Raw genomic sequence first — 25,000 nt, 5'->3', positions numbered from 1 at the left:
TCTCTGACAAAAGACACCTGTATATTAGTTTGGAGTTAAGTGGCAAATAAGATAGACGGCTCAACCGAGTTTAAAATCAGAACGCTTTCTTGGTTTTATTCCCGGTAAAGTCCAGCCCTCTGACAACTTTTCTGGTCTAGTTTTAGATTTCACGCATGGAAATTATTGCTGCCGATGGGAGCAGTCATAAGCCGTGTTCACATTAGGCCTCGATTATGATCGAATTATAATCGAATTAAATATGAAATGGGTTCACTTCAACTAATTGCAGTCCCTGATTATGACTGGATTATAATTACTTCAAACAACCTCAAAGGGGTTGTTTGAAGTAATTACAATGCGTAATTGAACAGAATGGCGAGCACGTGGTGGTATGAGCAGACGAAACTTTTGATCGCTTTATGGAGCGAAGGTTTGGATTTGTCTTCTTCTATACTCGGAAGATATTATCCTTGGTTCTCGCCTCAAGCACATGATGGTGATGATAATCCTGGCAGCCACGCGATACGCCGCCATTTTGTCTCACACTGTGAGGTTACCCTGCGTATTGTATTTGAATTTTCGCAGATGTGAACAGAACCATAATTGAATAAAATTGAATGGAGTATGATAGCCTGATATATACTTCAGTTGATCATAATCACCGTTGAGTGTGAACACGGCTTTAGTCTTGAAGCAATCGAGAATTTTGGTTCCATCGACCCATGGTTGGTTCGCATAAAAAAAAAACCAGCCAATCAGGAATTCCCTTACATGAGCACTCGAAGTCTAGCCAATCAGCGGTTGCCTTATAACAAATGAAATTCGCATGTGCTCGCTCAGCTGTTTTTCCTCCACGTAGCATCATTTGCACCCTCACTCCGCTCGAGCGCAAATGATGCTACTCGCGGGCTACAAATAAACTATATGCCCTGCAAAAGTCATGTGATTGTCCTATTGTAATGCACACTGATCTTATAATAATCAAGAGTAACGCTGCGCGAGCAAACTTCATTTTTCGAGACACTTTTACAGGTATCAGTCCAGACAAAAAAACATCAGAGAAGAGATACGATGTCTCGATAACAGGTGAAGGCCTTGCAGAAGCTTAACACTTAAAATTCACTGTAATATTCTTATTTAAGAGTAAAATTTTCGAGGTGTTTAAATCTTTGAAATCTGCCATCTTATGTAATAGGCTCTTTTACCGATACGGCGGTCATTTAGATTTCTATTGTTTCGAATAGCTATTATGGGATGCTCAGGGGGCAAATACATATTAATTTGCGCCCTGAGCATCCCATAATGTCTTTCGAAACAATAGAAATCAAAATGGCCGCCGTACCTGCAAAAAGGTCTATTGTTGCGATAGCTTTGTGTTTGCCGTCCTCAGTTTTTCCTGGTACGCGCTTACGACATGCGCAGTTAAGATTCAGCTCTGTCCCTTTGAGGAACATGACTTTGTTGAACCTGTAGGCCAGAGGGGCACTTTGTAGAATGAGTAAACGTTTTACTTAGTAAATAAACAGTTGAGCAATCAGTTGCGCGTGCATGCTTACGGCTCCGCCAAAATAATCAGTCCTGAACAAGAGAGCCTGCTCGCAGGCTAGTTTCAGTGAACAAACCAACATGTTAGTCCTATTTGGCGAAATCAGAAAAAAGGGAAGCAACAACCACTTCGTATCTTTTAAAACACGACAAGTGTACCAAAGTATATATAGCACCTGCAGATTTAAAAGGTGGTTTACTCAGTAAAAATTGACTGAGCAATAGGTTGCTGGCATGATCGCTTTGAATTCCCCATCACTACTACGACCATAAAATCCCTTAAGTTCGAAACCCGTATAGTTGCGAGAGATGTTCAATAGCAAACCACCCTCACTGATTAACTCATCATTACGTAATCTACTTAACTGAAATATGTGAATTTTTCGCTATACATCCTTTCCAGCTCAGCATCAATGTCAACAATACATCCAGCCTCGAGTAAACGGAGATTTTTGCCCTCGCCAAGTACTTCCATTTTTTCAGGAAAAAATCGGTTTATAAAAGCAGTCTTGATGGTTTCAAGGTCCTCGGATTCGTAGTCATTGTAGGCGTATATGTAGAACAAATTTATGAGATGTTCTCGCCTTTGCCCGTAGAGAAGGTCTTGATTCATCTTCATTTTGGACACCATTTTTTGCTGCACTTGCTGTCGTGTCGCTTGACCATTTTTCAGGTCACTGAGAATATCTATAACTTCCTTAACTTTAGATGCCACTGCTTCATCACCCTTCAGGAATAACAGGTTATATCCAGGGATAAAAAAGCTGTAAAGTTTTGATGAAATCAGGCAGGAATGAAGCACCTTGAAAATCTCAAGAACTCTGGTTCCTAGATGTCCTTCACACCAAGCGTGAGGGTCTTTTTCGTGTTTCTTAAGCAGGTAATACATAATGGTCTTAAGCCAGTAGGTGGAAATCGGAGATTTAAGTTGTTGCAGATCGGCATCAAATGTTTGATCCATCAGTGACTGTCGAAGGAACTTTACGAGACGAAAGGTACGCTTTTCTCCAGCATGTAGGTCAAAGGAATTCATAATTTCCTGCTCTTGACAGGAAAACGAGAAACGACAAGTTTTGCTGTCTCTAATCAAAACATACGACAACTGATCACCATCTGTTAAAAGCACATTATCACTCCCCTCCTTTCGAGCCGAAAGAGTCTGCTTATTTGTCAAAAATAATTGCCTTCCAAAGGTCCACAAGGGGATCTTTTTAATAGGAATAGCAAAAGATAGATCAATGCTAATGTATAGGTCTTTGAATTCTTGGCCTGTCCACTTCAGGATGGGGGTTACCGCCATGCGTGGTAAAGTATACGCATCAAGAGTAGGAATTTCTACAAACTCCCATCCGGATGGTAGGAGCTGTCCATTCTTAAGCTGCTCTTTAACATTTGTTTTAACCTTGTCTCTTACCTTAGCCATAAACTGGTCCTCGTTGCTGTCTTCTTCAACTTCAATTTCATCATCCTCGGCATTTTGCGTTAACAGGTCGCTGAAGAATTCCCTGTTCAGTACCTTGAAGTGAGCCAAATGCCACTCAAAATACTTGTGTTGTGAAAACTGCAGAACACGGTCATCAGCTAAGGCAGGTAACACGATCATAAAATCAAATTCATCAGGCTTTCCAATTTTAAGTCCTTCGTATGTGCTTCCTGTTTTCAAAAGCGCACAGTTGTGAAACATTCTGTACGTCTTCAAGTTGTTGCATATATGCGATATCATTGACTCGACATCATGTCTAATCTCCTCAGCTTCTTCAGAGCTGCAAAAAGACGCTTCTGAATCACTAAGTTCCATCAAAAATACCTCTAGTTCGTCTAAACTGCTTTGTTCATTTTTCCCTTGATTCTCCAAACGAAAGGTTTGGTTCCTTGATGGAGTCTCTTGTCCTTGTTTGAGAGCCGGCGTTGGTTTAGGATCAGTCCATTTTTTTAACTGTTCCAATTCTTGGAAGTTCCCACTCAGATCTTTGCCTTGCAGTGATTCACTTCCACTCTCATCCGCTAAACTAAAGTCTGTCAAATCCTTCAGAAATCCAGAGCCAAGCGGCTCTGTCTTTACATATACTGATTCACCCAAATCGCTCATTTGATTACTTGCTATCGCATTTGGACCACTATAATTTGTCATTGCAAAAACGTTTTTGACATCTCTTTGGGTGTTCTTGACGAAGTCACAGCCAAATTCATCCTTAATCTCCGAAGCATAACACATGCCATCAGAGCGTACTAGTGTGCTGTTTTTAGCTTCTGTCTCGAACCCTACACATAGATACTCTCCAGCCTCCTCCTCTTTACTTGTTCTACCCACAGACAATATCTCATCCAGAAAGTTGCGATCTCCTAGAGGAAAATCCGTTTCATCACTATACTTAAGTTCCCAATCATTCCAAGGATCTACTGATCTGCAATACTGTTGTCTGGACCATGCACTCAAGACAGAGAATGTGCAACTTCTGTTAAACACGTTGCTCCGCAGACGGAACCTTCCAAATATTCCAGCTGTTCCCAATACTTCAGTTCTAGAATCAGTATTGAATTCATCATCTTTGGAAGCACTTAGAGCCATTGATTTCTGTAAAAGAAGAGTAAAAGAATAGTAAAGTTGATTTGTAATATTAATCGCTCCCGTAATGTTAATTTCTAATATTAATCGCTTCCTAGATTTGCTGAAAATTAATATAGTCCTCTCACTAGCTTCAACAGTGCAAACCCACAGTAAAATTATGACAAAGAGCACTTGGCTCTATGGGGCTTACTTTTGCAAGAGAATTTGCATGTCAAAATGAGCATGATCAGAGAAGAGCTTAAAACACAACGCAAAAGCAATCTGAGGATACCTCTAGTAGCCCACACGCTTTTTAATGTTACGAATGGGAGGGGATTGAAACACACACAATTTATTTGGGAGACATTATAGTAGGTAAGTAATGATTTAGTGTGGTGGATTACGATTAATAATACGTACATGTACTACCATCCACTAAATCAGTTTTGACAGCCAGTGATGACAAACTCTCTTGTGTTGACATGAATCAGTATGGTGGTTTCTAAGCATGACAAAATTCCTATCTAGGCCAATTACTGACCGTACTATTGAAGGATTTTTCTGAAAATTTACATCTTAAAACCCAGATTCACTAAAATGCACTTGATTTCCTCTACGTGTAGTTCGACATTCTACAACGCTTGAAATAAACAGAGGATATTACATGGCCGCGTGGGGATAAGAATTTTATCTTGGAGTGCTGCAAGTATCTCTCACGAGTGAGCGAAGCCAACGAACATAGAGAGATACTTTCAGCATGAGAAGATAATATTCGTATCCCCAAGCGGCCATGTAATGTTCTGTTTATTATATAGATATTGATGAAAACAACTTGTTTTATTCATTTTCGAAATGATGAAAAAGTGGTCACCAACTGCTAAAACACGACTGTTATGTAAAATGAAACGATATGAAAGTCATGAAAAACAAATCATGATAATGTCAATTTTTGCAATACAAATGTTAATGTAGTTTAGAAGAATTATATTAAAGCACAGAAGTATCTTACAACGAAGAGAAAGCTCACGTTTTATTGGCTAATCATGTTGGTTACCATGACAACACCTATATCCTCACATGTGAAAGATAAAAATGATATGTTCACTGCGTGCGGTGAAGTTATGATTTTTTAGTAAAAGGAGAAATCTTGGTATTTCATCAATATCTATAATAAATGTATATATTACTTCTCTCATTCATTCTACATAATTTGCTATTACATTCTCCAATTTAAAATTAATAATAATTCAAAGTTAAAAAGTACATAGTTATCGTTAATGCTCATTCAAAGTTAAAACTGGAAATGCATGGTGTTGCAGGCCTCCAGAAGATGATGGTTCTACCTCTAATGCACTAGTCTTTTGTTTCCCCCACCCCCCGACCCCCGGGGATAGTGGGGACATATGGGGAAATTACTAGGGCAATTACGCGAGATTACGCCACAATTACGCCTCTAGGGGGTAGGGAAATTACAAGATTTTTGTCCCTCTGCCCTACCCCTCCGGGGACATACAGGGGGAAATATCGGGGAATTCTTACCTAGGAGGACTGGGACTGAAAAGAAACGAAGAGCAATGGTAATGAGTATTTTTACACGTGCAAAATCAATATGGTGGTGGGAGGAGTCTAAACTTTTTCTTTATTGGTTGCTTATTCCTGTCTTGTTTCTATCCAGTTTTTTTTTTTGTTTGTTTTGTTCCTTATATAGTTCATGTGGCACACACAAATGGCAAGAACTGTATATTGTGGTAATCTCCCTGACATTTCCTTGATGACTCAGAATCTTTTAGGAACAGAGGGGTGGGGGAATTACGTGTGTTTGTCTGTTCTAGTCCCCAGTGGAAATACACCTACTTTACAACCATTCAAATGTAATTTCCCTACCCATCCCCGGGGGTCAGGGGGTGGGGGAAACAAATGACTAGTGCATAAATGTGATCAATAAAAACAACTTATTTCCTACATTTCTCTTCCGTGTCAGACTTTCTTCCAAGAGGGACAGCTGATTATTTATATAACACAACAATATTTAATAGAGGAATACATGGATTAGAAAGACAAAGGTTTAAATCCAAATGAGGTACAAGGACTTCATGGCTTCCACCTAAGACTGATGTGCAGAAATGTGCCATGTTTTTTCCTTGACGGGGGGCGTGAGGGTCCCACATACCGGCTTGCCGGGCTAGGGTTTGTTGAAAACAAAGGCCCCTCGGAATTTACCTTGAAATGACTCTCCAGCGTCTGTAAACGACAGGAAAACAACATTAATTGTGCGTCTGGTCACTTAATCTTTCTTTCCAGGTCTTTGTTTTTCCGGTGGGTGTTTTTCCAAGGCTTGGCTGCTGTGTTCTATCCCATGTGCCTTTGCGGTTCTCACAAAAAAAACCATGCGGTATTAGAGTGAAATCGTTGTGTTGGTGAGGTTCACTTTTTGCGGCTAACAACTGTGGAGTTGTTCTTTAATATCTCTTCAACAACCTTTGAGGTGATTTCTTAGTTCATTACAGAGGTGACGCAGTTTATTTTGTGCGAAGTTGGAGCCCAAGGGCACTTGTTACAATCCAACATTATTTCGGTCAAGAACACGTGGGGAAGGCATGTTGTTCTCGGTCTCTGGTTCTCGTTAAGGTGAGGTTTCTATTGTATTAAGAATCTCTGACATTCTCTGTGATGGCAAGGATACTCGCGGAAACGCTGAAGAAAAAATGCACTGTTACACTACTTGGTTTGAGCGCATCAACCTTTGGACCATATCTTCACACTTTTCTCCCCTGGCCCTTACCTTACGTTTGCTCAAACTGCGGCACTGGTTTTCGTTCTTAAATGTATTAAAACAGATTTTAGGGTTGCTCTAGGTTTATGATAAACTATTGCATTTGTTTTGGGGTAATTTTCACTAACGCTTTGAGGAAAAAATTCCTGTAGCCGCAGGCGAACGCGAATGACAAAAAATTGCCTTACTGCGATGTTCATAATTGTGCGGGGCTTAATTGCAGAATACCCTGCCACCTCGAAGCAGTAACCTAAATTGGGTGGATATGCCGTTGGAACACCAAGCCAAGTGGATACGCAGATACGTGACCATACGTTGATGTGATACATGAGAACCGCCAACGTCATGTAACATACCGTAATTTCCGGGCGATTACCCGCGGGTAATGTGTTAATTTTTCCGCAAACAGTTGTTGGTGTGGGTTGTAGGAAGGTGCGGGTAATGTGATAATTTTTAAATCTTCCAGTATAGTTTTAAAACCGAAAGTAAGGAAAAATATAAAAGATGTGTAGCACAATCACCATACCCAAGTTTAACGTCTTCAATAAAGCTATATTTTTGCTGAATGCTAAGGTTGTCGCTGTTGATTAGCATACAGGGTGTAAAAAGGGTAAGCAACTTTCTTTTCTTGAGAAAACAAAGAAAAAGGATAGAAAAATAGGAACATTTTGAGTGTAACACGTAACACAATTTTCAAATTGAAAGTCTTCAAAACCATTTTTCATAAGACAGAACACTTGTGTGGATTAACGGACAATAACCACTGATAACACACAGTAAATACTACATATGAGCCAAATTTCAACAGTTCAAGTTTATTAAAATACATTAAGAAGATTCAAAATTCCGTAGTTTCCTTACTGTAACGCTGTGTTTTGGAATTCTGGCGCTCACTAGGTTATTGTTTGAAACAAGTCTTCAATTGATATCTGTGGGTTCAAAACCATCTCAACTAAATGCTCATACCTTGTGCTTTAACGTACAGAAAAATTAGTTTGAGGGATCCACTACGAATGGAGAAATGACTCCTCAAAACAGTCGCTACGCTTTTTCTGTTCCGCAATTACGCAAGATATTTTTCGAGACCACTTCTTTCAATGTTGCTCCTGATCCAACCAAAGCATAACTGGGTTCCAACCAAGCATTTTCTGAATGCTCACAAGTTCCCCTAGCTATTTCCACAGTTTCGTCGTCATAGCTTTCAGGGTCGCAAAAATATTAGCCTTTGACTGAGTCACTACATTTTTTTTAACATGCTGGGCCATATTGAACCAAGTCTTGAGTGCCAGTAAACATCACAACCTACTTCGCAAAGAAGCCATGATTTCTATGTGCTTCACAAGGCTTGGTAACCTTTCCTCTATGGATATTATTGGGAAGTCCACAATGTCTTTTCAGGGGCAATTTTCAGGAAATTGAGAGAGACATCTGCTCTGACCTCAAATTGTAAAGTGGAGAAAAAAAGTGGAGCAGAAAGCCAGCGTTTAGGGTGTCTATAGAACTAAATGAGGGGATGCGATCCTCCATGTAGTGAAAGCTTTCTGTTTTTACTTTTTATTTGCCTCAAAATTGACTATCTGTATGAAAGACCACGCCTGCAAGGGGTCATGGGTAAATCAAAAATTCAGTTTTAACAGACCAAACTTTAATATTTTCCGAACAATTAGAAAGATATGAAAGTCTGGGTGTGAAATAAGCGAAAATAAGTGATTTTCACCCCAATAAACACAATTTCACAATTTTTAGGTATGTTACAGAAATGGGTACCGTGATCATGCTACTCATCAAAAGTCATTAATGAAACTGTTCCTAAAAACTGTGTATTGCCGTATTTATCCCGCTTTAATTGCCTAATGCTCTCGATGAAAACTAATGCAAATTGAAAATCGTTTATCACGCGTGTGATTATTACTTTCTTACTTTGCTAATTGCACAGCTTCTTTCTATGTTAAGTTGGAAAAAAAACATTATTTGCCAACTGGAATAATAAACTAAAAACAAAAGAATAAAAATATGAAATAGCAGGCTTTAAAGTACCGTAATTCACACACAACTTCATAGCCGTGTATCAAGGTTTTTCAGCACTCTTCTTTGATGTGGTTGGGTATTCTGCGGTTCCTCCTGCCGAATTCATCTTCAACCGCCAACAGCGAAACTGCGTTTTGGTTTCCATCAATCAAACTTGCCAACCACAGATGACGAAATCAATTGATGCATGACATAAACCACCGATCAGCATCTTTGGCTCCTTCGGTAGATAGTTGTACATTCAAACTCGATGCCGATGGAAAGTGATGGAATCTTTACAAATCTCTTTACTGAAGAATTTCTAAAAGCATGTTGTAATGGAATTTGATCTGTGAAGTAAACAAAAACTCCAGTTCACTTTCTGGGGGTGTAATCAATCTTCCCGGCTATGTTTAGAAATTTGATTGATGGAAGCTAAGCCAAAATGCAGTTTGGCGGTTGGTGCAGCTTGCAGGTGAGATTCTGAAGAATTATGAAAATGGCAGTAAGCTAAGCTTATATTTTTGGTGTAAATAACAACAAAATGACTTAAATTCCAAACCGAAGTCATTCATTTCGGCTATTATTTCATATAGTCTTCAAATTTCGAGATTATTGGAACTGCGTAATCAAGCGACATACTGCAACTCGTGATACTGGGCGAGATGACTGAACTTTGGGTGACTTGATGGCTCACTATCTTAAAGAACATAACTTAATAGGTGAAGTGTGATTTCAAAAGAGCTGTCAAACGAAATCTTTAACTTTTTGTTTGCAGTTTAGCTGTGCTTGGCATGTTTTAGAATCCAGTAACTGGCATTTTATCTGGTTACAGCTGTAGATGTACGCAAGATGCATGGACAGAAAAGCTGCTTTGTGTACAGTAGTTGCAGTTGCTGGTACAGAGGAAAAACTTCATTTGACATTCAATTTTCTGTGAAGTGCTCTGACTAGTTTACATTGTCTTTACCAATTGAGGTAAGATACCTGATATTACAAATACTACGAAACAACTGATCTGTGGAATGGGCCAGAATTATTTGAGTGATTGACCTGTCCACTTCAGTGGAACATTTTGATGAAATTCTTTCCCACGATGTGAGCAGTAGCCAGCTTTGGCTGTCAAGGTGTTTCCGGAACAATCACAACAATGAAAAGATAATTATTGTAAACGTCCATGTATAAGCCGCATCCGTAGATAAACCGCACCCCGAATTTAGAAGCGCAGATTTTGGAAAAAATGTAATACAATAAAGTTTGAAGTTCCAGTAATGTTCTATTGCTATAAACCAACAGGAACAAACAATTCCTTTGATATTGAAACAAAATGAACGAGTGCTTAGTAGCCAAGCTTTAAATGTGGGGAGGAGTCTGGGCCAGGGCCTGGGTATCATGACCACGTCTATAAAGATGTACCGGCAATAGGCGAAAAAATTCATGCAAAACAGGAGCTTGATAATGCAGTCGACAAATTTGCCGAGAAGGTGGTCAAGGACACAAACAGTCGGCCATTTACGGCGAATTTTGTGGTATTTTATCAAATATTTTATGGAATTTTGTGGTATTTTATTGCACATGGCAGAAAGATATGCGTGGAGGTGACTGCCAAAACGTCACTGCAAACAGCTGTGCGGAGGAATGCAGATTGCTTGTAGGTTGGTGTTTACTTGTTTGAGTAAAGCAAAAATTAATCGCTTGAAAGAACTCTTGGAGAGCAAGATTCGCCGATAAACCTCGAAGACACAAACGGCTCCTTTAGGAGCCACCACTCATTAAAAAGTCAATGAACAACAGCAACATGCTCTCAGTTTCTACATGTATGTTTGTTTACTGAGATCTTAAGAAGTTGTATGAATATTAATTAGGTTTTTTAAAACTCCAAACACAGAGGTATCCATGGATAAGCCGCACCCTTGATTTATGGCTTCAATTTTGTGAAAAAAAGTGCGGCTTATACATGGACGTTTACGGTATGTTTTCAAAATCATGAGTCCCAAGGGAAAATGGATAAAATTGTTTCCAGTGGAGAGGTTGCAAATGCAAGCATGGACTGGCTGTCACTATGAGTGTAAGAAAGGTTCCCTGGCCTGAAAAGTAGCATTGAACGCAACACCTGGCAAGAATTTGAACATGTACAAGCGAAAGTGGGTGGAGCAGTCACTCAGTAATTTGCACCCATTCCACAGATTGATGGTTTTTCATTGTAATTTGTAATAAAATTGTAAACATCATGCAATGCATTGTTTTTCTTTCATTCTTTGCCCATAGGCATACCAACATCTTCTAAATTAGTAAATAAAATAATAATAAACATAATAAAACATGTTACTGTCTGGCTTACATTTTGTTCTTTGAAAAGGTTTTTGCCAATGAAGAGTGGCTTAGCAGCCTCGTGGCTGAAACTCAATTTCTTGCTCATAGAGCGTTTTCACATGACGTCATGGCAGCCATGTTGGTGTTCCAAAACAAAGGAATGGCAGCCTTGATGGTGGGGAATTGAACTTTACTTTTATGCAAATACTTGCTTTTGTTTCAGTAATCCCATATGGCTGCTGGTCATGTGAGTGAAAATGCTCTATACATTGAGTAGGAATAAACTTATGACTCTTTTTTTTTTTTAATCTGCCGAGCTACATGTACTGTAAATGTAACCACAATGATGACTTGAATGAACCCAGCTCACTGTGAGTTTCATCAGAAGCGTTGAAGAAAAAAGCATTCTCTGTTCTTGTCTGAGTGGTCTTCATAAATTTGTAGTCATCAACACAAGTGATTCACATGTACTGTATTTACATGTATCAAGCCAAGGACAAATTAATAAACTGATAACTCATTATATTGCGATTAAGGTAGTTCCCATGAAAATGACGTACTTTCCAGATTTTTTTCAAACTTGCCACAAGAACTTCTTTGCAGTTAGAAGTTGAAACCGCCAGAACTTTGTATTAAGAAAACTGGACTGCGAGAACTTCTATGTGGTAACTTCTTACAATGGAAAGGTGATATTAGACCTGCAAAGTAGAGTTGATGGCTTTCCTTATCTTAAGTTTCTGCTTACAACTGATGAAAGGTCCAGCTCTGCAAGTTTTTCTTGAGCTGCACAAAATTCGCAAAGTGGCAAAGACGAGTTACAAGGCAGTGAGAAAAAGAAAAACTTCTGGTTACCTTGGACTTGAATCACACTTTCATGCAGATATCAGCTGTGTCAAGTGCGTCAAATTGATGTAATTACAAAAGGACCAATGACAACTTAGCAATCACATGTCCCTTCAGCATTACCAATCAAATGAACCAATCGTATTGATTTGCGTGTTTGTAAAAATATCAACCAATCCGAACCTGACCCTGGCATCTGCATGAAAGTGAGATTCAAGTCCAAGTTTACCAGAGGTTTTTCTCCTTCTCACCGCTTCGTGACTCTCTCGTGGCTCCAGAAAAACCTCTGGGATCAGGGTACAACTCTGCCTGAGTGTGTCCCAAGAGCAAAGATAACATATCCTTCCTCCTTGGAAGCGATTTATGAAATAGAAAGCATCTATGATGTTCTCTTTGAACAAGCTGCACTGGCTTGAGTGGACTATGCTAACTTGCTGTGGGTTCTTTCAGTTACGGTCATAACTTCATGCAGCAAGCTTTCCAGCTTCTTGCACCTTAAATGCAAGGCTACATGTAAACTGCAAAAACATGGTTCTTTCCCTTCTTGTGCCACTTCTTGTGCATGTATTATTTTTGGGCTGTACTGCATTTATTTCGTGTGACACACAGACGCTTGTAACTTAAGCGTGTGTATGAATATTAAAGTAGTGATGTTATCGAGAGTTCGTTTTGTTCAGCAATTTTTACCTTACTGTTTGTTTTGAATACACACTTAACACCTGTCAGATTGTTTCCAGACTCTAAATTTTTCGTTTATTGCACAAGTTTGACCATCAAAGTTGTGTAATATACAAATTGACAGTCAAACTTGTATATTACACAACTTTGACCGTCAAAGTTGTGTAATACACATCTGATGATCAAACTTGTGTAATAAACGAGAAATTTAGAGTCTGGAGACAATCTGACAGTCTGGAAACAATCCGGTCAAAGTTGTGTAATACACATCTTTGATGGTCAAACTTGTGTAATAAACGAAAAATTTAGAGTCTGGAGACAGACTGACAGTCCAGAAACAATCTGACAAGTGTTACTTCCTTTCTGAAACTTCGCTTTTACTTGTGCAATTATAAGAATTAAACGATTTGCACCAAATTGGTTTACTTCAAATCATATAATTTTGGGGTATTTAAAAAGGCAATGTAGCTTACTATCTCTTCATCAAGAGACCAAAAGTGGTGTTGAAAAAAACTTGAAAGCGACAACACTACGCAACATAGCCATATGACTCTGGCAAGGAAAGCTTTTTTAGTGGATTTTCCATTCACTATCTGCGTTGACCTATAATTAATATGTCAATGCAATATGTGACCCTATTTGGGAAAAGGGGGATTAAGGTGAATTTCGAAAACAACGTTTTAACGCGTTTAATCGCGTTCGTTGAAACGCGTGGAAACGCATTTTGTATGCATTTAAACAGATTTTTAACGCGTTTAAACAAACGGCTCTGTTGCGCTTCAATTACTTCATTTCGTATGCTGAAAAGTACGCTAATTTAGTTTTATTTGAATGAATAAATTACCTGTTCTATTATATGAAATGTGAAGATTAGGGTGCATGTCTTCCAACCCACTGTGTCAAAATGATCAATTCATCAGCAAACTTACCTTTTGCCTTTCCTTTTTACATAGCAGGTGGATAAAAATTGTCTTGCAGTAAGAATCACATTCCGTCTTTAATTATTTACTATTCTTTTTTCTGTGAGCGCCTCATGCACACCGACTTTAGCCCACTTGCAGTGCACGAATCTCGTGCTATCAACAACGGCAACCAGACAATTAGCACAAGCAGGAAAGAAGATTCGGTTTTCGAGTCTTCCTAAGAATGGAGCAAGCAGTCTCATTTGAGCCTACGGATTCTGCAGGCAAGAGCCAACGATATTGCTCAAAGAAACGCGAACCACTGAACGACGCTTGAAAGTGTTCCCATTTGTCTCAAGCTTGTTTTAATATTTTTAAACTCTTTAAAACCTTCACATTTTCCTCCTTCGTGTTTCCTCTTCGGATTTTTTGGCGACAAAAGAGCACGTCGCCAGAATGAAGCAGAATCGAAGTGATGACGCCCCGCTAGCATTCGGCATTCGATGTCGTGACACTCGCCCTGCAACAACTGAAAAAAGGTTTTCGCCCCATAGCGACGAAAAAATTGGATTGTTTGTACCATTATTGATAATGCCTCGAGTAAATAGAAAATTACAGAAAACAGGCGGTCAACATTTACATGTAACCATTTTCAGAAGGACGTAATTCAAAGAATGAGCGAATCACATAAACATTTCATCGAAATGTGACAAAGTAAACATTGCATTGACTTGACCAAATACTTCTGGGTTGTATAATTCTCTCCATTGTTATCCTGGATAGGGAAACAGAAACCTAGGGTAAATGACCAGTTGCGAGAGAAGTAGGAAGCGATTCAGTGAAACTGGGAACGTTTTTAGAGTCTTGAACATTTGGTGCGAGAGAAGTAGGGAGCGATTCAGTGAAACTGGGAACGTTTCAAGATTCGTGAACATTTGGTAGTATCGCAAGTATTAACCGGTTTATCTGATCAGCGAATTGATTTTTTCGGAACTTCCTTGGTGTTCACAAACAGGCTTTCCATCGGATAGTCTTGAATTTATATGTTACGGATTCTTTCAGTTGTCGCTATAATAATATAATCATTGTCGAACTGCGAGGGAAGTAACGAACGATTCAACGAAAGCAAGAGCCGTTTTTTGCTATCTTTGTGACCGGTACCTTCCGGTGTGGTTAAATGGCTCGAAGTTGAAGCGTTGGCCGAGGGCGCTGAATATATCTGCTCTCGTTCGCTCATGAAATATAGGTTTCCTCTGCTAACTGCAAATCACCCGCGAATGTTTCAGGAAGGTTGGATGGGTTCAGAGAAGTATGCTCCATTTCTTTCAGAGCTTTGCTTTTTTTGTTATTTCAGAGGTTTGAAAGGGCTATCATATTGTTGCAAAATTAGCGTGCTTGTGTCTTGGCGCTTCGATATCTGCTTATTCAACCCCTTTTCATTATCGCAAATCATAAACGAACAGGAAATTAAACAAACTGATGTCTCGTTTTGACAAGTACTAAATGACCAAAAAGTCTAAAATTTCGAAAGATTGCGTGACTGATCGCGACAAATCTGTAGATCAGTTTATTTCTTTTGAGCGGTAAATAGTGAGTCATCGATCAATTTCTTTTCTAGTGGCTTGAACGTAACACTTTATATGCAGCTTTAGTTGAGCCCTGTAATGATGGTACGAGTTGTTTTATCTTCGTTCGCTTGCTTGGGCCTTGGTCGTTGCTCAGAGTCGGAAGACAGCCGCTATGTCAACTGCCTTGATCAAACATGAGTAAAGGAAAAATGGTAGTAAGTTTTGCATGTGAAGAATGCCTCAGCTGGTAACCCCAATGCAGAATTTTATTTCATTGATTTATAAGTGTTTGCGACTCTACTAAGACCAACACGAACAGCATTCAACAATCAACGTTCTGTTTTACATTTCTAAAACATGATAGCACATGACAAGAGAAACCTACTGATGACCCTCCCTAATCACAGGGTACACATCAAAGCCAACTTGTGCTTAACACCATCTTGTAAATTCATTTGTACATTCCTCACTAAATTTGAAACAAATTTCTATTGTTTATGCTTTAATTTACTGTTAGAGTCGCTAAGTGTTTTGTCTTGTTCCTCATGAGAACGCCGCCAATTTAGGTTGGACTAATTCGCATTTCTTCTCTTTTCCGAGTACTTGCAACGACTAAAACAATCAAGATTTCGATGGTTTGTCGAGCTGCATTGTTTTAAATAAATCACAGTAACCCCAGATGATGCCCAATAATAATATTATAGCATGCAGCCATGTAATTATGCGCTCACTTGAGGTAAATTAACAGCGTTTAAACGCGTTGTTTGTGTAAAGCTTTTCCGACATGAAATCTTACGCACACGTTTTATTCGCGTTTAAACGTTGTCACTAAAATTATCTTGAATGGTATTTTGAAGCAATAGACCAAAAATTAACAGCGTTTAAACGCGTTGTTTGTGTAAAGCTTTTCCGACATGAAATCTTACGCACGCGTTTTATTCGCGTTTAAACGTTGTTTAAATGCGTTTAAACGGTGTTTTAACTTTACATTTATTAGAGCATTAAGATACTGCTGAACTAGAGACTAAGCAATGGAATATTTGCATATCGCTGCTTTGTCTATTTTGAAATCTCTGTGATGCGGTGACTTTCATCACCTCCCACTTAAGTTTAGTTTGTCTCACAAGGAATTGTGCTCAATTGGAGAGTTCAGTTAATTAAAACTGAATCAGAATTTGGTTGTTTTCATACGGAAAGTAAAACTCAGTCAGCTTATCGCATCCAATTTTTGCATCTTCATGTTGAAACAAAGCAGTATGCATTTTCATTCTTGTCACTAAAATTATCTTGAATGGTATTTTGAAGCAATAGACCAAAAATTAACAGCGTTTAAACGCGTTGTTTGTGTAAAGCTTTTCCGACATGAAATCTTACGCACGCGTTTTATTCGCGTTTAAACGTTGTTTAAATGCGTTTAAACGGTGTTTTAACGCGTTTGCGTTTAAAACGATAGAAAACGATTTTTTTTGTTATTCACCTTAATCCCCCTTTTCCTATATAAGGTCGCATATCTTATATTTTGTTGACGTTTCTCAAATTCGCGTTCTCAATAGCACTTCATTCATAACAAGAAGAGGCCCTAATGCTAACCAGAGCTTTGTGTTGGGGACGCCATTTGCGTAGCCTTGTAAATAGATTTGTTTTGAAGATTCCAGTTTCCGTTTGTACAGAATGGTGTAATTGTAAACAAACCCAGATAATTAAATCCTTACACAAGTTTTAATTGGCTTAACAAAAAAATTGTAACAGAAAACCATCAACATGTACGTAAAAAAAGGCATTGGCTTATTCTGACTTTTATTGTTCACGTGACGTACGGCTAAATTGTGGACTTATTAATAATGGAAATTGAATAACAAAATAATGTGTACTGACAAAATAAGTTGCTCATCCCATTCCTAGTGGTTACAACCAAAGGTTTAACTTAACAGTCTGAGCTTCTAGTTATTCGAAAGACCCTATTTTTACCTTTGGTGCAAGCATGTCATGGCGTTGTGTTTGTTTGGATTAAAACATGTAGACAACATCCAGTGCCCAAATCTCTGACTAGTGGTAAGCTTTCCTGGGTTCCTCCCTGTAATTTTCACTGTTTACAAGGGATTTTAGTTTTTGTTGTATGAAAGCTAAGACCCGGTCTTAGTTTTGGTAGTACGAAAGACCCCGGGGTCTTAGGTCTTAGTTTTCGAGTGTGTAAACTATCCAAAACATCATGAACTGTGCTTTCCAACAGATAGAGCCTTGGGTTGTCCAAGTTGGATGTCCAGAAAAAGCACTATCAACAAGGGAAAGATGACATCTCAACACCCTTGAATCCATGTAAGCTAACTCTGTGGTAAGCAGTAATCAAGTTATGTAATGAAAGGAATTTTATTTAAGTGTCTAGTTGTTCTAGCAAATCAAGTCAAATGTTGGTTTTTGAGAAGAAAACCTCTCGATGCAGAGTAGAGAATCAACAAACTCAACCCACATGTATGACGTAGAGTCTGGCAATCAAACACTGGCGACATTGGTGGGAGGCGAGTGCTCTCACCACTGTGCCATCCCTGCAACCCATGAACTACACGTAGGGTGCTGAGATGATGTAGTTTTAATTACCAGCCAGTTTTAACTCTCCAATTGAGCCCTAAAACAATCTTCTTAATACAGAGTGAACTGAATGAACCTTCAGTTCCTTGTAAGACAACTGCAATTTGATCAGCGAGAAAAAGTAAACAATACGTGATTATCTACCAATGCAAGTTGTCTGTAGTGGAGTCACACAAACTCTTCAGGGACGCAAAAAAAATATTGTATCAGATAACATGTTTGATCGCTTAATACTACAGAGATCGCTATGCTAGCAAAAAGTCTATTTTTCATTGCTCACCAAAAAATTAGAAAATCATCCTTTAGTAGCAAAGGGTTATTGAAGCTGTGTAATGTTTTAATGAGCGTCACGTTCTTGATATGACATGCAACTGCATTGCATGAATCAGTTTTGTACATGTACGTTATCAGCGAGGAACTACCACGAAAAAGATTCTAGGTCATTCTAAAACTCAGTCTCTGAAATACCTTATGGAACAATTTTGTTTGTTTAGCAGCAAAACTAAAAAACATCTTTCAGCAAAGGGGGGTGTGTGTTGCTATAGAAATTCTCTTTTCTACAATGTCATGTGTTTTTTGCGCTTTCCACATTGCGATAATTATTCAGTCCGCACCAAAATTGTTTGTCTGTTTATAAGTGAACTATGATAGCTAGTTTGCCACAATGTTTCTTGTTTGGTTGCCTTGCACTTTACATTTATTAGAGCATTAAGATACTGCTGAACTAGAGACTAAGCAATGGAATATTTGCATATCGCTGCTTTGTCTATTTTGAAATCTCTGTGATGCGGTGACTTTCATCACCTCCCACTTAAGTTTAGTTTGTCTCACAAGGAATTGTGCTCAATTGGAGAGTTCAGTTAATTAAAACTGAATCAGAATTTGGTTGTTTTCATACGGAAAGTAAAACTCAGTCAGCTTATCGCATCCAATTTTTGCATCTTCATGTTGAAACAAAGCAGTATGCATTTTCATTCTTGTCACTAAAATTATCTTGAATGGTATTTTGAAGCAATAGACCACCCCAAAATAATGTTGACAAAATCATTGTCCCTGGTGCCTTTTAGTCTTGAGATGTACATACTGAAGGGCGCAAGCATGTCGGAAAGCCATTCACAGATGTCTTGTGTTTGCATGCATATATATATATACATGTATATATGTTTACAAGTGCTTTCTAGAGAATTTGTTACACTTGTCATTGAATTGTTTTCGCTCACTTCAAAATTAATGTTATTTTGTAACTTCAGTTTACATAACACAGCTACATGTATGCGAGGTGAAAAAATCTGAAAATGCGCACCTTTGTTTTTCATAGGCCGCAAGCCGAACTTTGCATAGTGCGACAAGGAGACAGTGTTTTATTTTGTGAAATTAGTATTCTAATGCATCATTAAACCTTTAGTGATGCAATAATGCTTCGAAAAGCTAATGACTTTGGTCAACACGTTTGCGCTCAATGCAAATGCAAGCATGTTGGAACTGAAACGCAAGCTAGTTTAAGACTACCGGTAGTTTAAAACATGTTTGTTACCATCAGGCTTACATGATCAATTTTGTTCTTTGAAAAAGATTTTCAAATGAAAAGACTGGCTATTGTAAGTAGCCTCATAGCTTAAACTCACCTTGTTTCTTATAGTAAATATGTGCATAAATTATAGAAATTAATCTTTGTTTGATTTTAAAATCTGCATCTAACCACAATGATGACGTGAATGAACCCAGCTCTCTGAGAGTTAATATTGGAAGCGTTGAAGACAAAAGCATTCTCTTTTCTTGTCTGAGTGGTCTTCATAAAATAATTTGTAGTCATCAACACAAGTGATTTACATGTTCTGTGTTTATTGTGCCGAGGACAAATTATTAATAAACCTATTGTATTGTAAAACTTTAATTGGAAGCTTGCATAATTAATTTTGCTTAAAATCTTGCAAAATTAATTCTTAGTTGTATTTGCTTGATAGCAATGCTGTCCAAGCAGACAAGATTGTTAGTGTGAAAATCCGAAAACCATGAACACTTGAAATATTTATGAAGTGTTATTGTATTTCAAGTAAAAAGCCAATAAGATGCAAGAAAACTAAACTACGTGTACAACCACTAAAGGTAATTAGTTTGTTGTTTTATGCTGATTGGTTGCTGTACAATGGGAAATTTCAAAATCAAACCAAAGTGTTCATGGTATTCGGATTTGAACAGTAATGTGTGCAATACTCAAATGCTTGTTTTTAACTCATTTATATTCATCACCATAATTTTGCTTTGTCTGAACATGATATCTCTGGTTTGACAAGGTGCACTTTGTAGGCTGTCATTATCTCATTTTATTGAGTTTCTGTTATTATATTTTTTTGTGTGTGGCAATGAAGTAACTTTTAAATAAATAAACCGACAGCGCCACAATATTTAGGTCTTGTGTATGGTATTTTGCAAGCAGAAGTATGATACGAAAGTATAGTAAAACAAACAAGATGTTTATGAGTTTGCCTTTGTTTCCTTTCCTTTCTTTATGAATCTCTTTTCATTTGTTAACTCTCCAAAACATCATGATCTGTGCTCCCAACAGATGCATGTAGAGCCTTGGGTTGTCCAAGTTAGATGTCCAGAAAGAGCACTATCAAAAATGGAAAGATGACAATCATCTCAACAGCTGTGACTCCATGTAAGCTAACTCTGTGTTAGGCAGTAATCAAGTTATAAAATGTACAAGTCATTTGGGGTGCTGAGATGATTAAGTTGTGTATGGCTGTTGATGAGGAAGATAATTATGACAAGCATATGGCAGAACTTTTGCTGTTGAAAATTCTTGTCTGAGACAGCAGTTTGTTTATTTTTCATGTGGTGGAAGCTTGATTTTCTTTGCAGCATTATTTTTGTCCCTGTGATGAGTTATTCTTTCCAAAAGAATCTTGTCTACATGTAAGATCTAAGAAATACTAAGTCCCACTGTTGACTGAACATAGTAGTAGGAAACTATAAAGGAGTTTTGACCTCTTTGTGAACTTTTTCCTTTGAAAAGGATGACTTTGGCTGGAGTAAAATAATATTAACAAGAATTAGGCACTGTTTTTTAGACATCCTATGCATTTAAAAAATCTACAATAGGTAATTGGTGTGATATAACAGTTTTCTGGTTAGTCAGGCTCAAATTTTTTTGTGCTAATATTCAGGTTTTTTTTTTTTGGGATTTAACAGCATGTTAACCGTGGCAGTGTGGATCTAAAAGACATTTAGGTGGGTTCTAAGATTTTGTAGGATTAAAAATATTGTTCAGTAAATACAGCCTGCTGTCAATGAAGAAATCAACAATGACAAGCATATGCCTGAATGCCTTTGTTGAAATGGTAAATCAGAGACTACAGTATGCAGTGTTTAGTTTTAAGTTGAATTTAAATAACTTGACTTGGATACATGTACATTTACATAGTTTTATTGACTGAGTACTGACACAGGTTGACCTTAAATCATGGCATACTGGAATCTAGTGTTTAACAATAACTTGCATGTACAGATCTTTTCTAGAATCATAATTTATGTGCTGATAGTTATGACATTATTTATTGCACCTTGGACATTGTGCAGACTTAGCATTGTTTACAATTTAATGTTTCAGCCTAGTCGTTGCATTGTTTATGGTCTAAGCTGTTGCTTGCCCCAAGAGGTGCTGGTGAACTGTTCATACCACCTTGAATTTTTTTTTTTTTTTACACAGGTGGGTGATAGCTGTTAGCAATACAGTGTAATAATTATTGTTAATGATGTATCACAGTTCACTTTCATAACCAGCTTGAATGACTTAATCAGTTCTCCCCACCCACTTGCATTTACAAGAAACTGTGTAGTTGTCATTTTTGCTATTTGCAGAGATTTGCTTCAGAGCCATAGCACTCGCTATTCTCGGTTTTCACATGACGTCACGACCGCCATGTTGGTGCCCCGACCAAATCCTCCGGGAATTTAACTCTATTGTTATGCAAACGATTGCTTTTGCTTTCGTTGAAAAACATGGCTGTTGATCACATAAGTGAAAACCAGCAATTCATAGCTATAAATCATACCACAAAAATTGTTGTGGTCACACGGAATATTTATAATGGTTGTTCATTTGCAAAATGTGACGTTGTTGTGTGATGAGATATTTCACAGACCTGTTCTGAATTTCTTTGAGGAATGTGAGAATATCTTCTGATGATAACTTGTTTTAATTCAGAGTTCTGAACAAATTTTGGAAACATAACTGAGTTACTAAACATAATCAACACTGTATTAATTTTTTTTGTGCGTTAATTTTTCAGACAGCAGATGGCTCAACGTCACACAAAGTTCTTTAATAAAGGGCAAAGGCAAGTTTTTGTTAAGACCATGAATAAGCATTAAGCTGCCATCCCCTTCGGTCAATATTGCTCAGAACTGCCGTACAGTGATATTTCTTGTTTACAAACATCGACATGACACATTTCCTTATGATGATAAAATTTGCCAACCATGATGGAACAAAAGAAGTTATTGTTTTAACAGGCAATAATTATAAGCTAGTGGTTGGCATAATTTATTAAATAGCAGTGGTTGACGAAACAATAGATACACTGTATCGCTCCAGATTCATCTGAATCTGATAGTTTGCTAGTTGTGATGAGCAATGAAGATAATGCGCTTGAGGTCTCGTTCGTATGAACTTCCACTGATTCAACAAAAGTGATGTACAGAGCTCTCACAGCAATGAATTAATTTTGATCGTTTTCAATATGATGCTATTCGATACTATTCGATACTATTTGCATTTATGTTGCGTTTTTTTGTCTGCAGGCATGGCTCGTTATGTTATCTCAAGCAGCTATGATTATACACTGTACACTTTGATTCCTGTCAAATCTGTTTTGGAAGATATAATTAGCACATAGGTGTTGTATTTGTATGCATGATATGTAAATCAATAAAAAGTATAGAACAAGTTGTGCTTGGTAATTTGGTCCAGTGATTGAAAATGATCCGGGTTAGATTCCCACTGGACTTTCCTTCATTGGTCCTGTATTCAACTCATGCGTGTAATAGCCTTCTGGTTGTCACCTACAAGTTGGGATTTCTTAATCGTGTCAAGTTTGAATGTTTCTTTCAAATTATTGGAGTGGAGTGCACGTGAATTAACCCTGCTTGCAAAGTACAGTTCCTCTTTATAAAAAGGCACATTTTGTCCTTTTCCCATATTTTCAAATAAACTTAAACCCAACATTGTGAAATCCTCCCTCCCTCACTTTCCTCTCCTGGCAAAAAGTGTTGACTCTTGGGGATACTAGAGGGGAATATTAGTAGGCCATTTCCGAGTTCATGTCTACCTCCTCTTCAAAGCGAATCTAAGGGCAAAGTTTTTCTTATGACAATTAATTTGTATTCATATGTAAAGTACAGTGTATAACCAACTACCATCACAAAAACTTCGCACTTGATTCGGTTTGAATAGAAGAAAGATATTAACACGGGTTGAGTGTTGTATTGACATACCATTTACAGTCGTAATCTGGTTGTGGCGGGATGCCTTCTTTGACCAACCAACTACCCTCTCAAAAACTTCGCATATAGACTCGGTTTGAAAAGAAGAAAGACATGAACTCGAAATGTACTATTTATATACTATTTCAAGTTGTAATCTGGTTGTGGCGGGATGCCTTCTTTGACTATTAAAAGATGTTTGTCTTAATTTTGACTAGAGCTGTCGCGTTTTGATTGGTGACAAAGCAATTACCGTATACATTGTTTCAAGTTGTATCTCAAAAACTGTCAATTCATCGTTTTCTTTCACCGTCGAAATTAAATTATACTATATTATGGCAGCACAATTGATTGTTTGCATCTGACGTCACGGCAGCCATGTTGTTGTACATAACAATGCAGTAAAATGTCTTTTGGGATTTTGACTCTATTATCATGCAAAACTGGTAGAGCCATTTTCTATTGTGTTGTACTCCAACATGGCCGTCTCATCACGTGAATGCAAACCAAGAATACGTGTGACCTTGGTTTTGATCACCTTCCGACAACAAAATTACTTTTTGAATGCCAAGGGAGGTTAAGAGCATCCCTGTCGTTGATTTCAGAGTCCCCGGGAAACAGACGCGAAGAATTCTCCTGGCCTCTCCTGTATTTTTTCGGTTTGTAACTAGGTGAAAAGCAACACCCTTGCGTTTTTGGTGATCTGAGAAAGAAACTGAACTGCAAAGAAAATTTCATTGCATAATTTTCTTTTTTGGCTTCCTGAAGTTGAGGAATCTCTCTTGCGCAGGGGAGGGATTTATATTACTGAAATCATGGTGATTGAAAAAGATACCTACTGAATTAATACAAAGGGCAACAGTGAACTCCGCTACTTCGGTCTGGCTTGTGTCGCATGTAAAAATTTAAATAGCCGATAGCGCGGAGCACCATAGTTAAGAAAATATGGTAACCCATCGATGCGAGAAATTTTGGTTTTATAGCCATGACGTCATCGTCCGTACGTACGTCCACCCCTCCATATATGCCAATGTTACCAGTATCACGCTAGTTTACTGCATACGTCTTTGATATTAGACAAGCTTATGAGAAATCCATGTTATGATCAATTGACATCTGTCAAAAGAAAGTATCCGCTGATCAGTATCACGTGACCATATCGCGGGCTCAAGCTTAGAGCTCACCGAGGTCAGCTATTAGTGTAATGTGAAGTGCTAGGTTTCTACCCCATATGAGCTATGTGAGCGTTAGCCCTACTAATGGAAATGGGCCCATACAAGGACAGAGAAAAACACTAACCAGGGTGGGAATTGAACCCTCGACCTTCGGGTTATATCACCTCTGCTCTACCGACTGTGCTACAAGGGAGACGGGAGCAGGCCGTGGAAACTGAAGATGTTAAAGTCACGGCAATGAACATGTACAAGTACAAGGGGGGAATACGTTTTTGCAAACGTTGGCCGTGTAGTACTTATATTTGAACAGACTTAACTGATTAGAGTGTAATCTGAAGTGCTAGGTTTCTATCCCATATGAACCATGTGAGTGTTAGCCCTACTAATGGAAATGGGCCTACACAAGGACAGAGAAAAACACTGGCCATTGTGGGCCCACACAAGGACAGAGAAAAACACTGACCAGGGTGGTCAAATGGAAATTTGACCAGGGTCAGTGTTTTTCTCTGTCCTTGTGTCAACTTCGTTCCCAGGGCTTTTCTCCGCAGAGGAGAAGGTGGGCGGAGAAAAGCCCTGGGAACCAGGTTGTCCTT

The 25,000-nt window shown here is 38.2% G+C and overlaps 1 protein-coding gene and 1 long non-coding RNA gene across 6 annotated transcripts in view; one reads left to right on the top strand and one right to left on the bottom strand.

Annotated features, from left to right (window-relative positions):
- LOC137997874 (cyclic GMP-AMP synthase-like receptor) overlaps nt 1–6,402 on the bottom strand; it is a 7,914-nt gene extending 1,512 nt beyond the window's left edge. Inside the window, exons 1-2 of one of the 2 annotated variants that reach the window (XM_068844194.1) lie at nt 6,296–6,402; nt 1,894–4,102 (exon numbers count right to left, since the gene is read on the bottom strand). In XM_068844194.1, coding sequence (XP_068700295.1) covers nt 1,894–4,102; nt 6,296–6,340 — 2,254 coding nt within the window. In that variant the 5' untranslated portion in view covers nt 6,341–6,402. The remainder of the gene's footprint in view (nt 1–1,893; nt 4,103–6,295) is intronic. The other variant, XM_068844202.1, reaches the window with a different exon arrangement.
- A 51-nt stretch (nt 6,403–6,453) lies between these two features.
- On the top strand, nt 6,454–22,696 carry LOC137997865 (uncharacterized). 4 transcript variants are annotated; one of them, XR_011122617.1, is made up of 9 exons: nt 6,454–6,492; nt 6,573–6,703; nt 9,634–9,833; nt 17,390–17,475; nt 20,312–20,407; nt 20,941–20,979; nt 21,359–21,457; nt 22,041–22,088; nt 22,552–22,696. It is a non-coding gene; the product is annotated as an uncharacterized lncRNA (long non-coding RNA). The 4 variants fall into 4 exon arrangements; XR_011122618.1 differs by having other exon boundaries at nt 6,460–6,703; nt 9,691–9,833; XR_011122615.1 differs by having other exon boundaries at nt 6,460–6,703.
- The last annotated feature ends 2,304 nt before the right edge of the window (nt 22,697–25,000 follow it).

This window comes from Montipora foliosa, chromosome 1 (genome assembly GCF_036669935.1).
Source record: "Montipora foliosa isolate CH-2021 chromosome 1, ASM3666993v2, whole genome shotgun sequence".
Classification (NCBI taxonomy): Eukaryota; Metazoa; Cnidaria; class Anthozoa; order Scleractinia; family Acroporidae; genus Montipora; species Montipora foliosa.
This window is presented reverse-complemented; position numbering and strand designations above follow the sequence as displayed.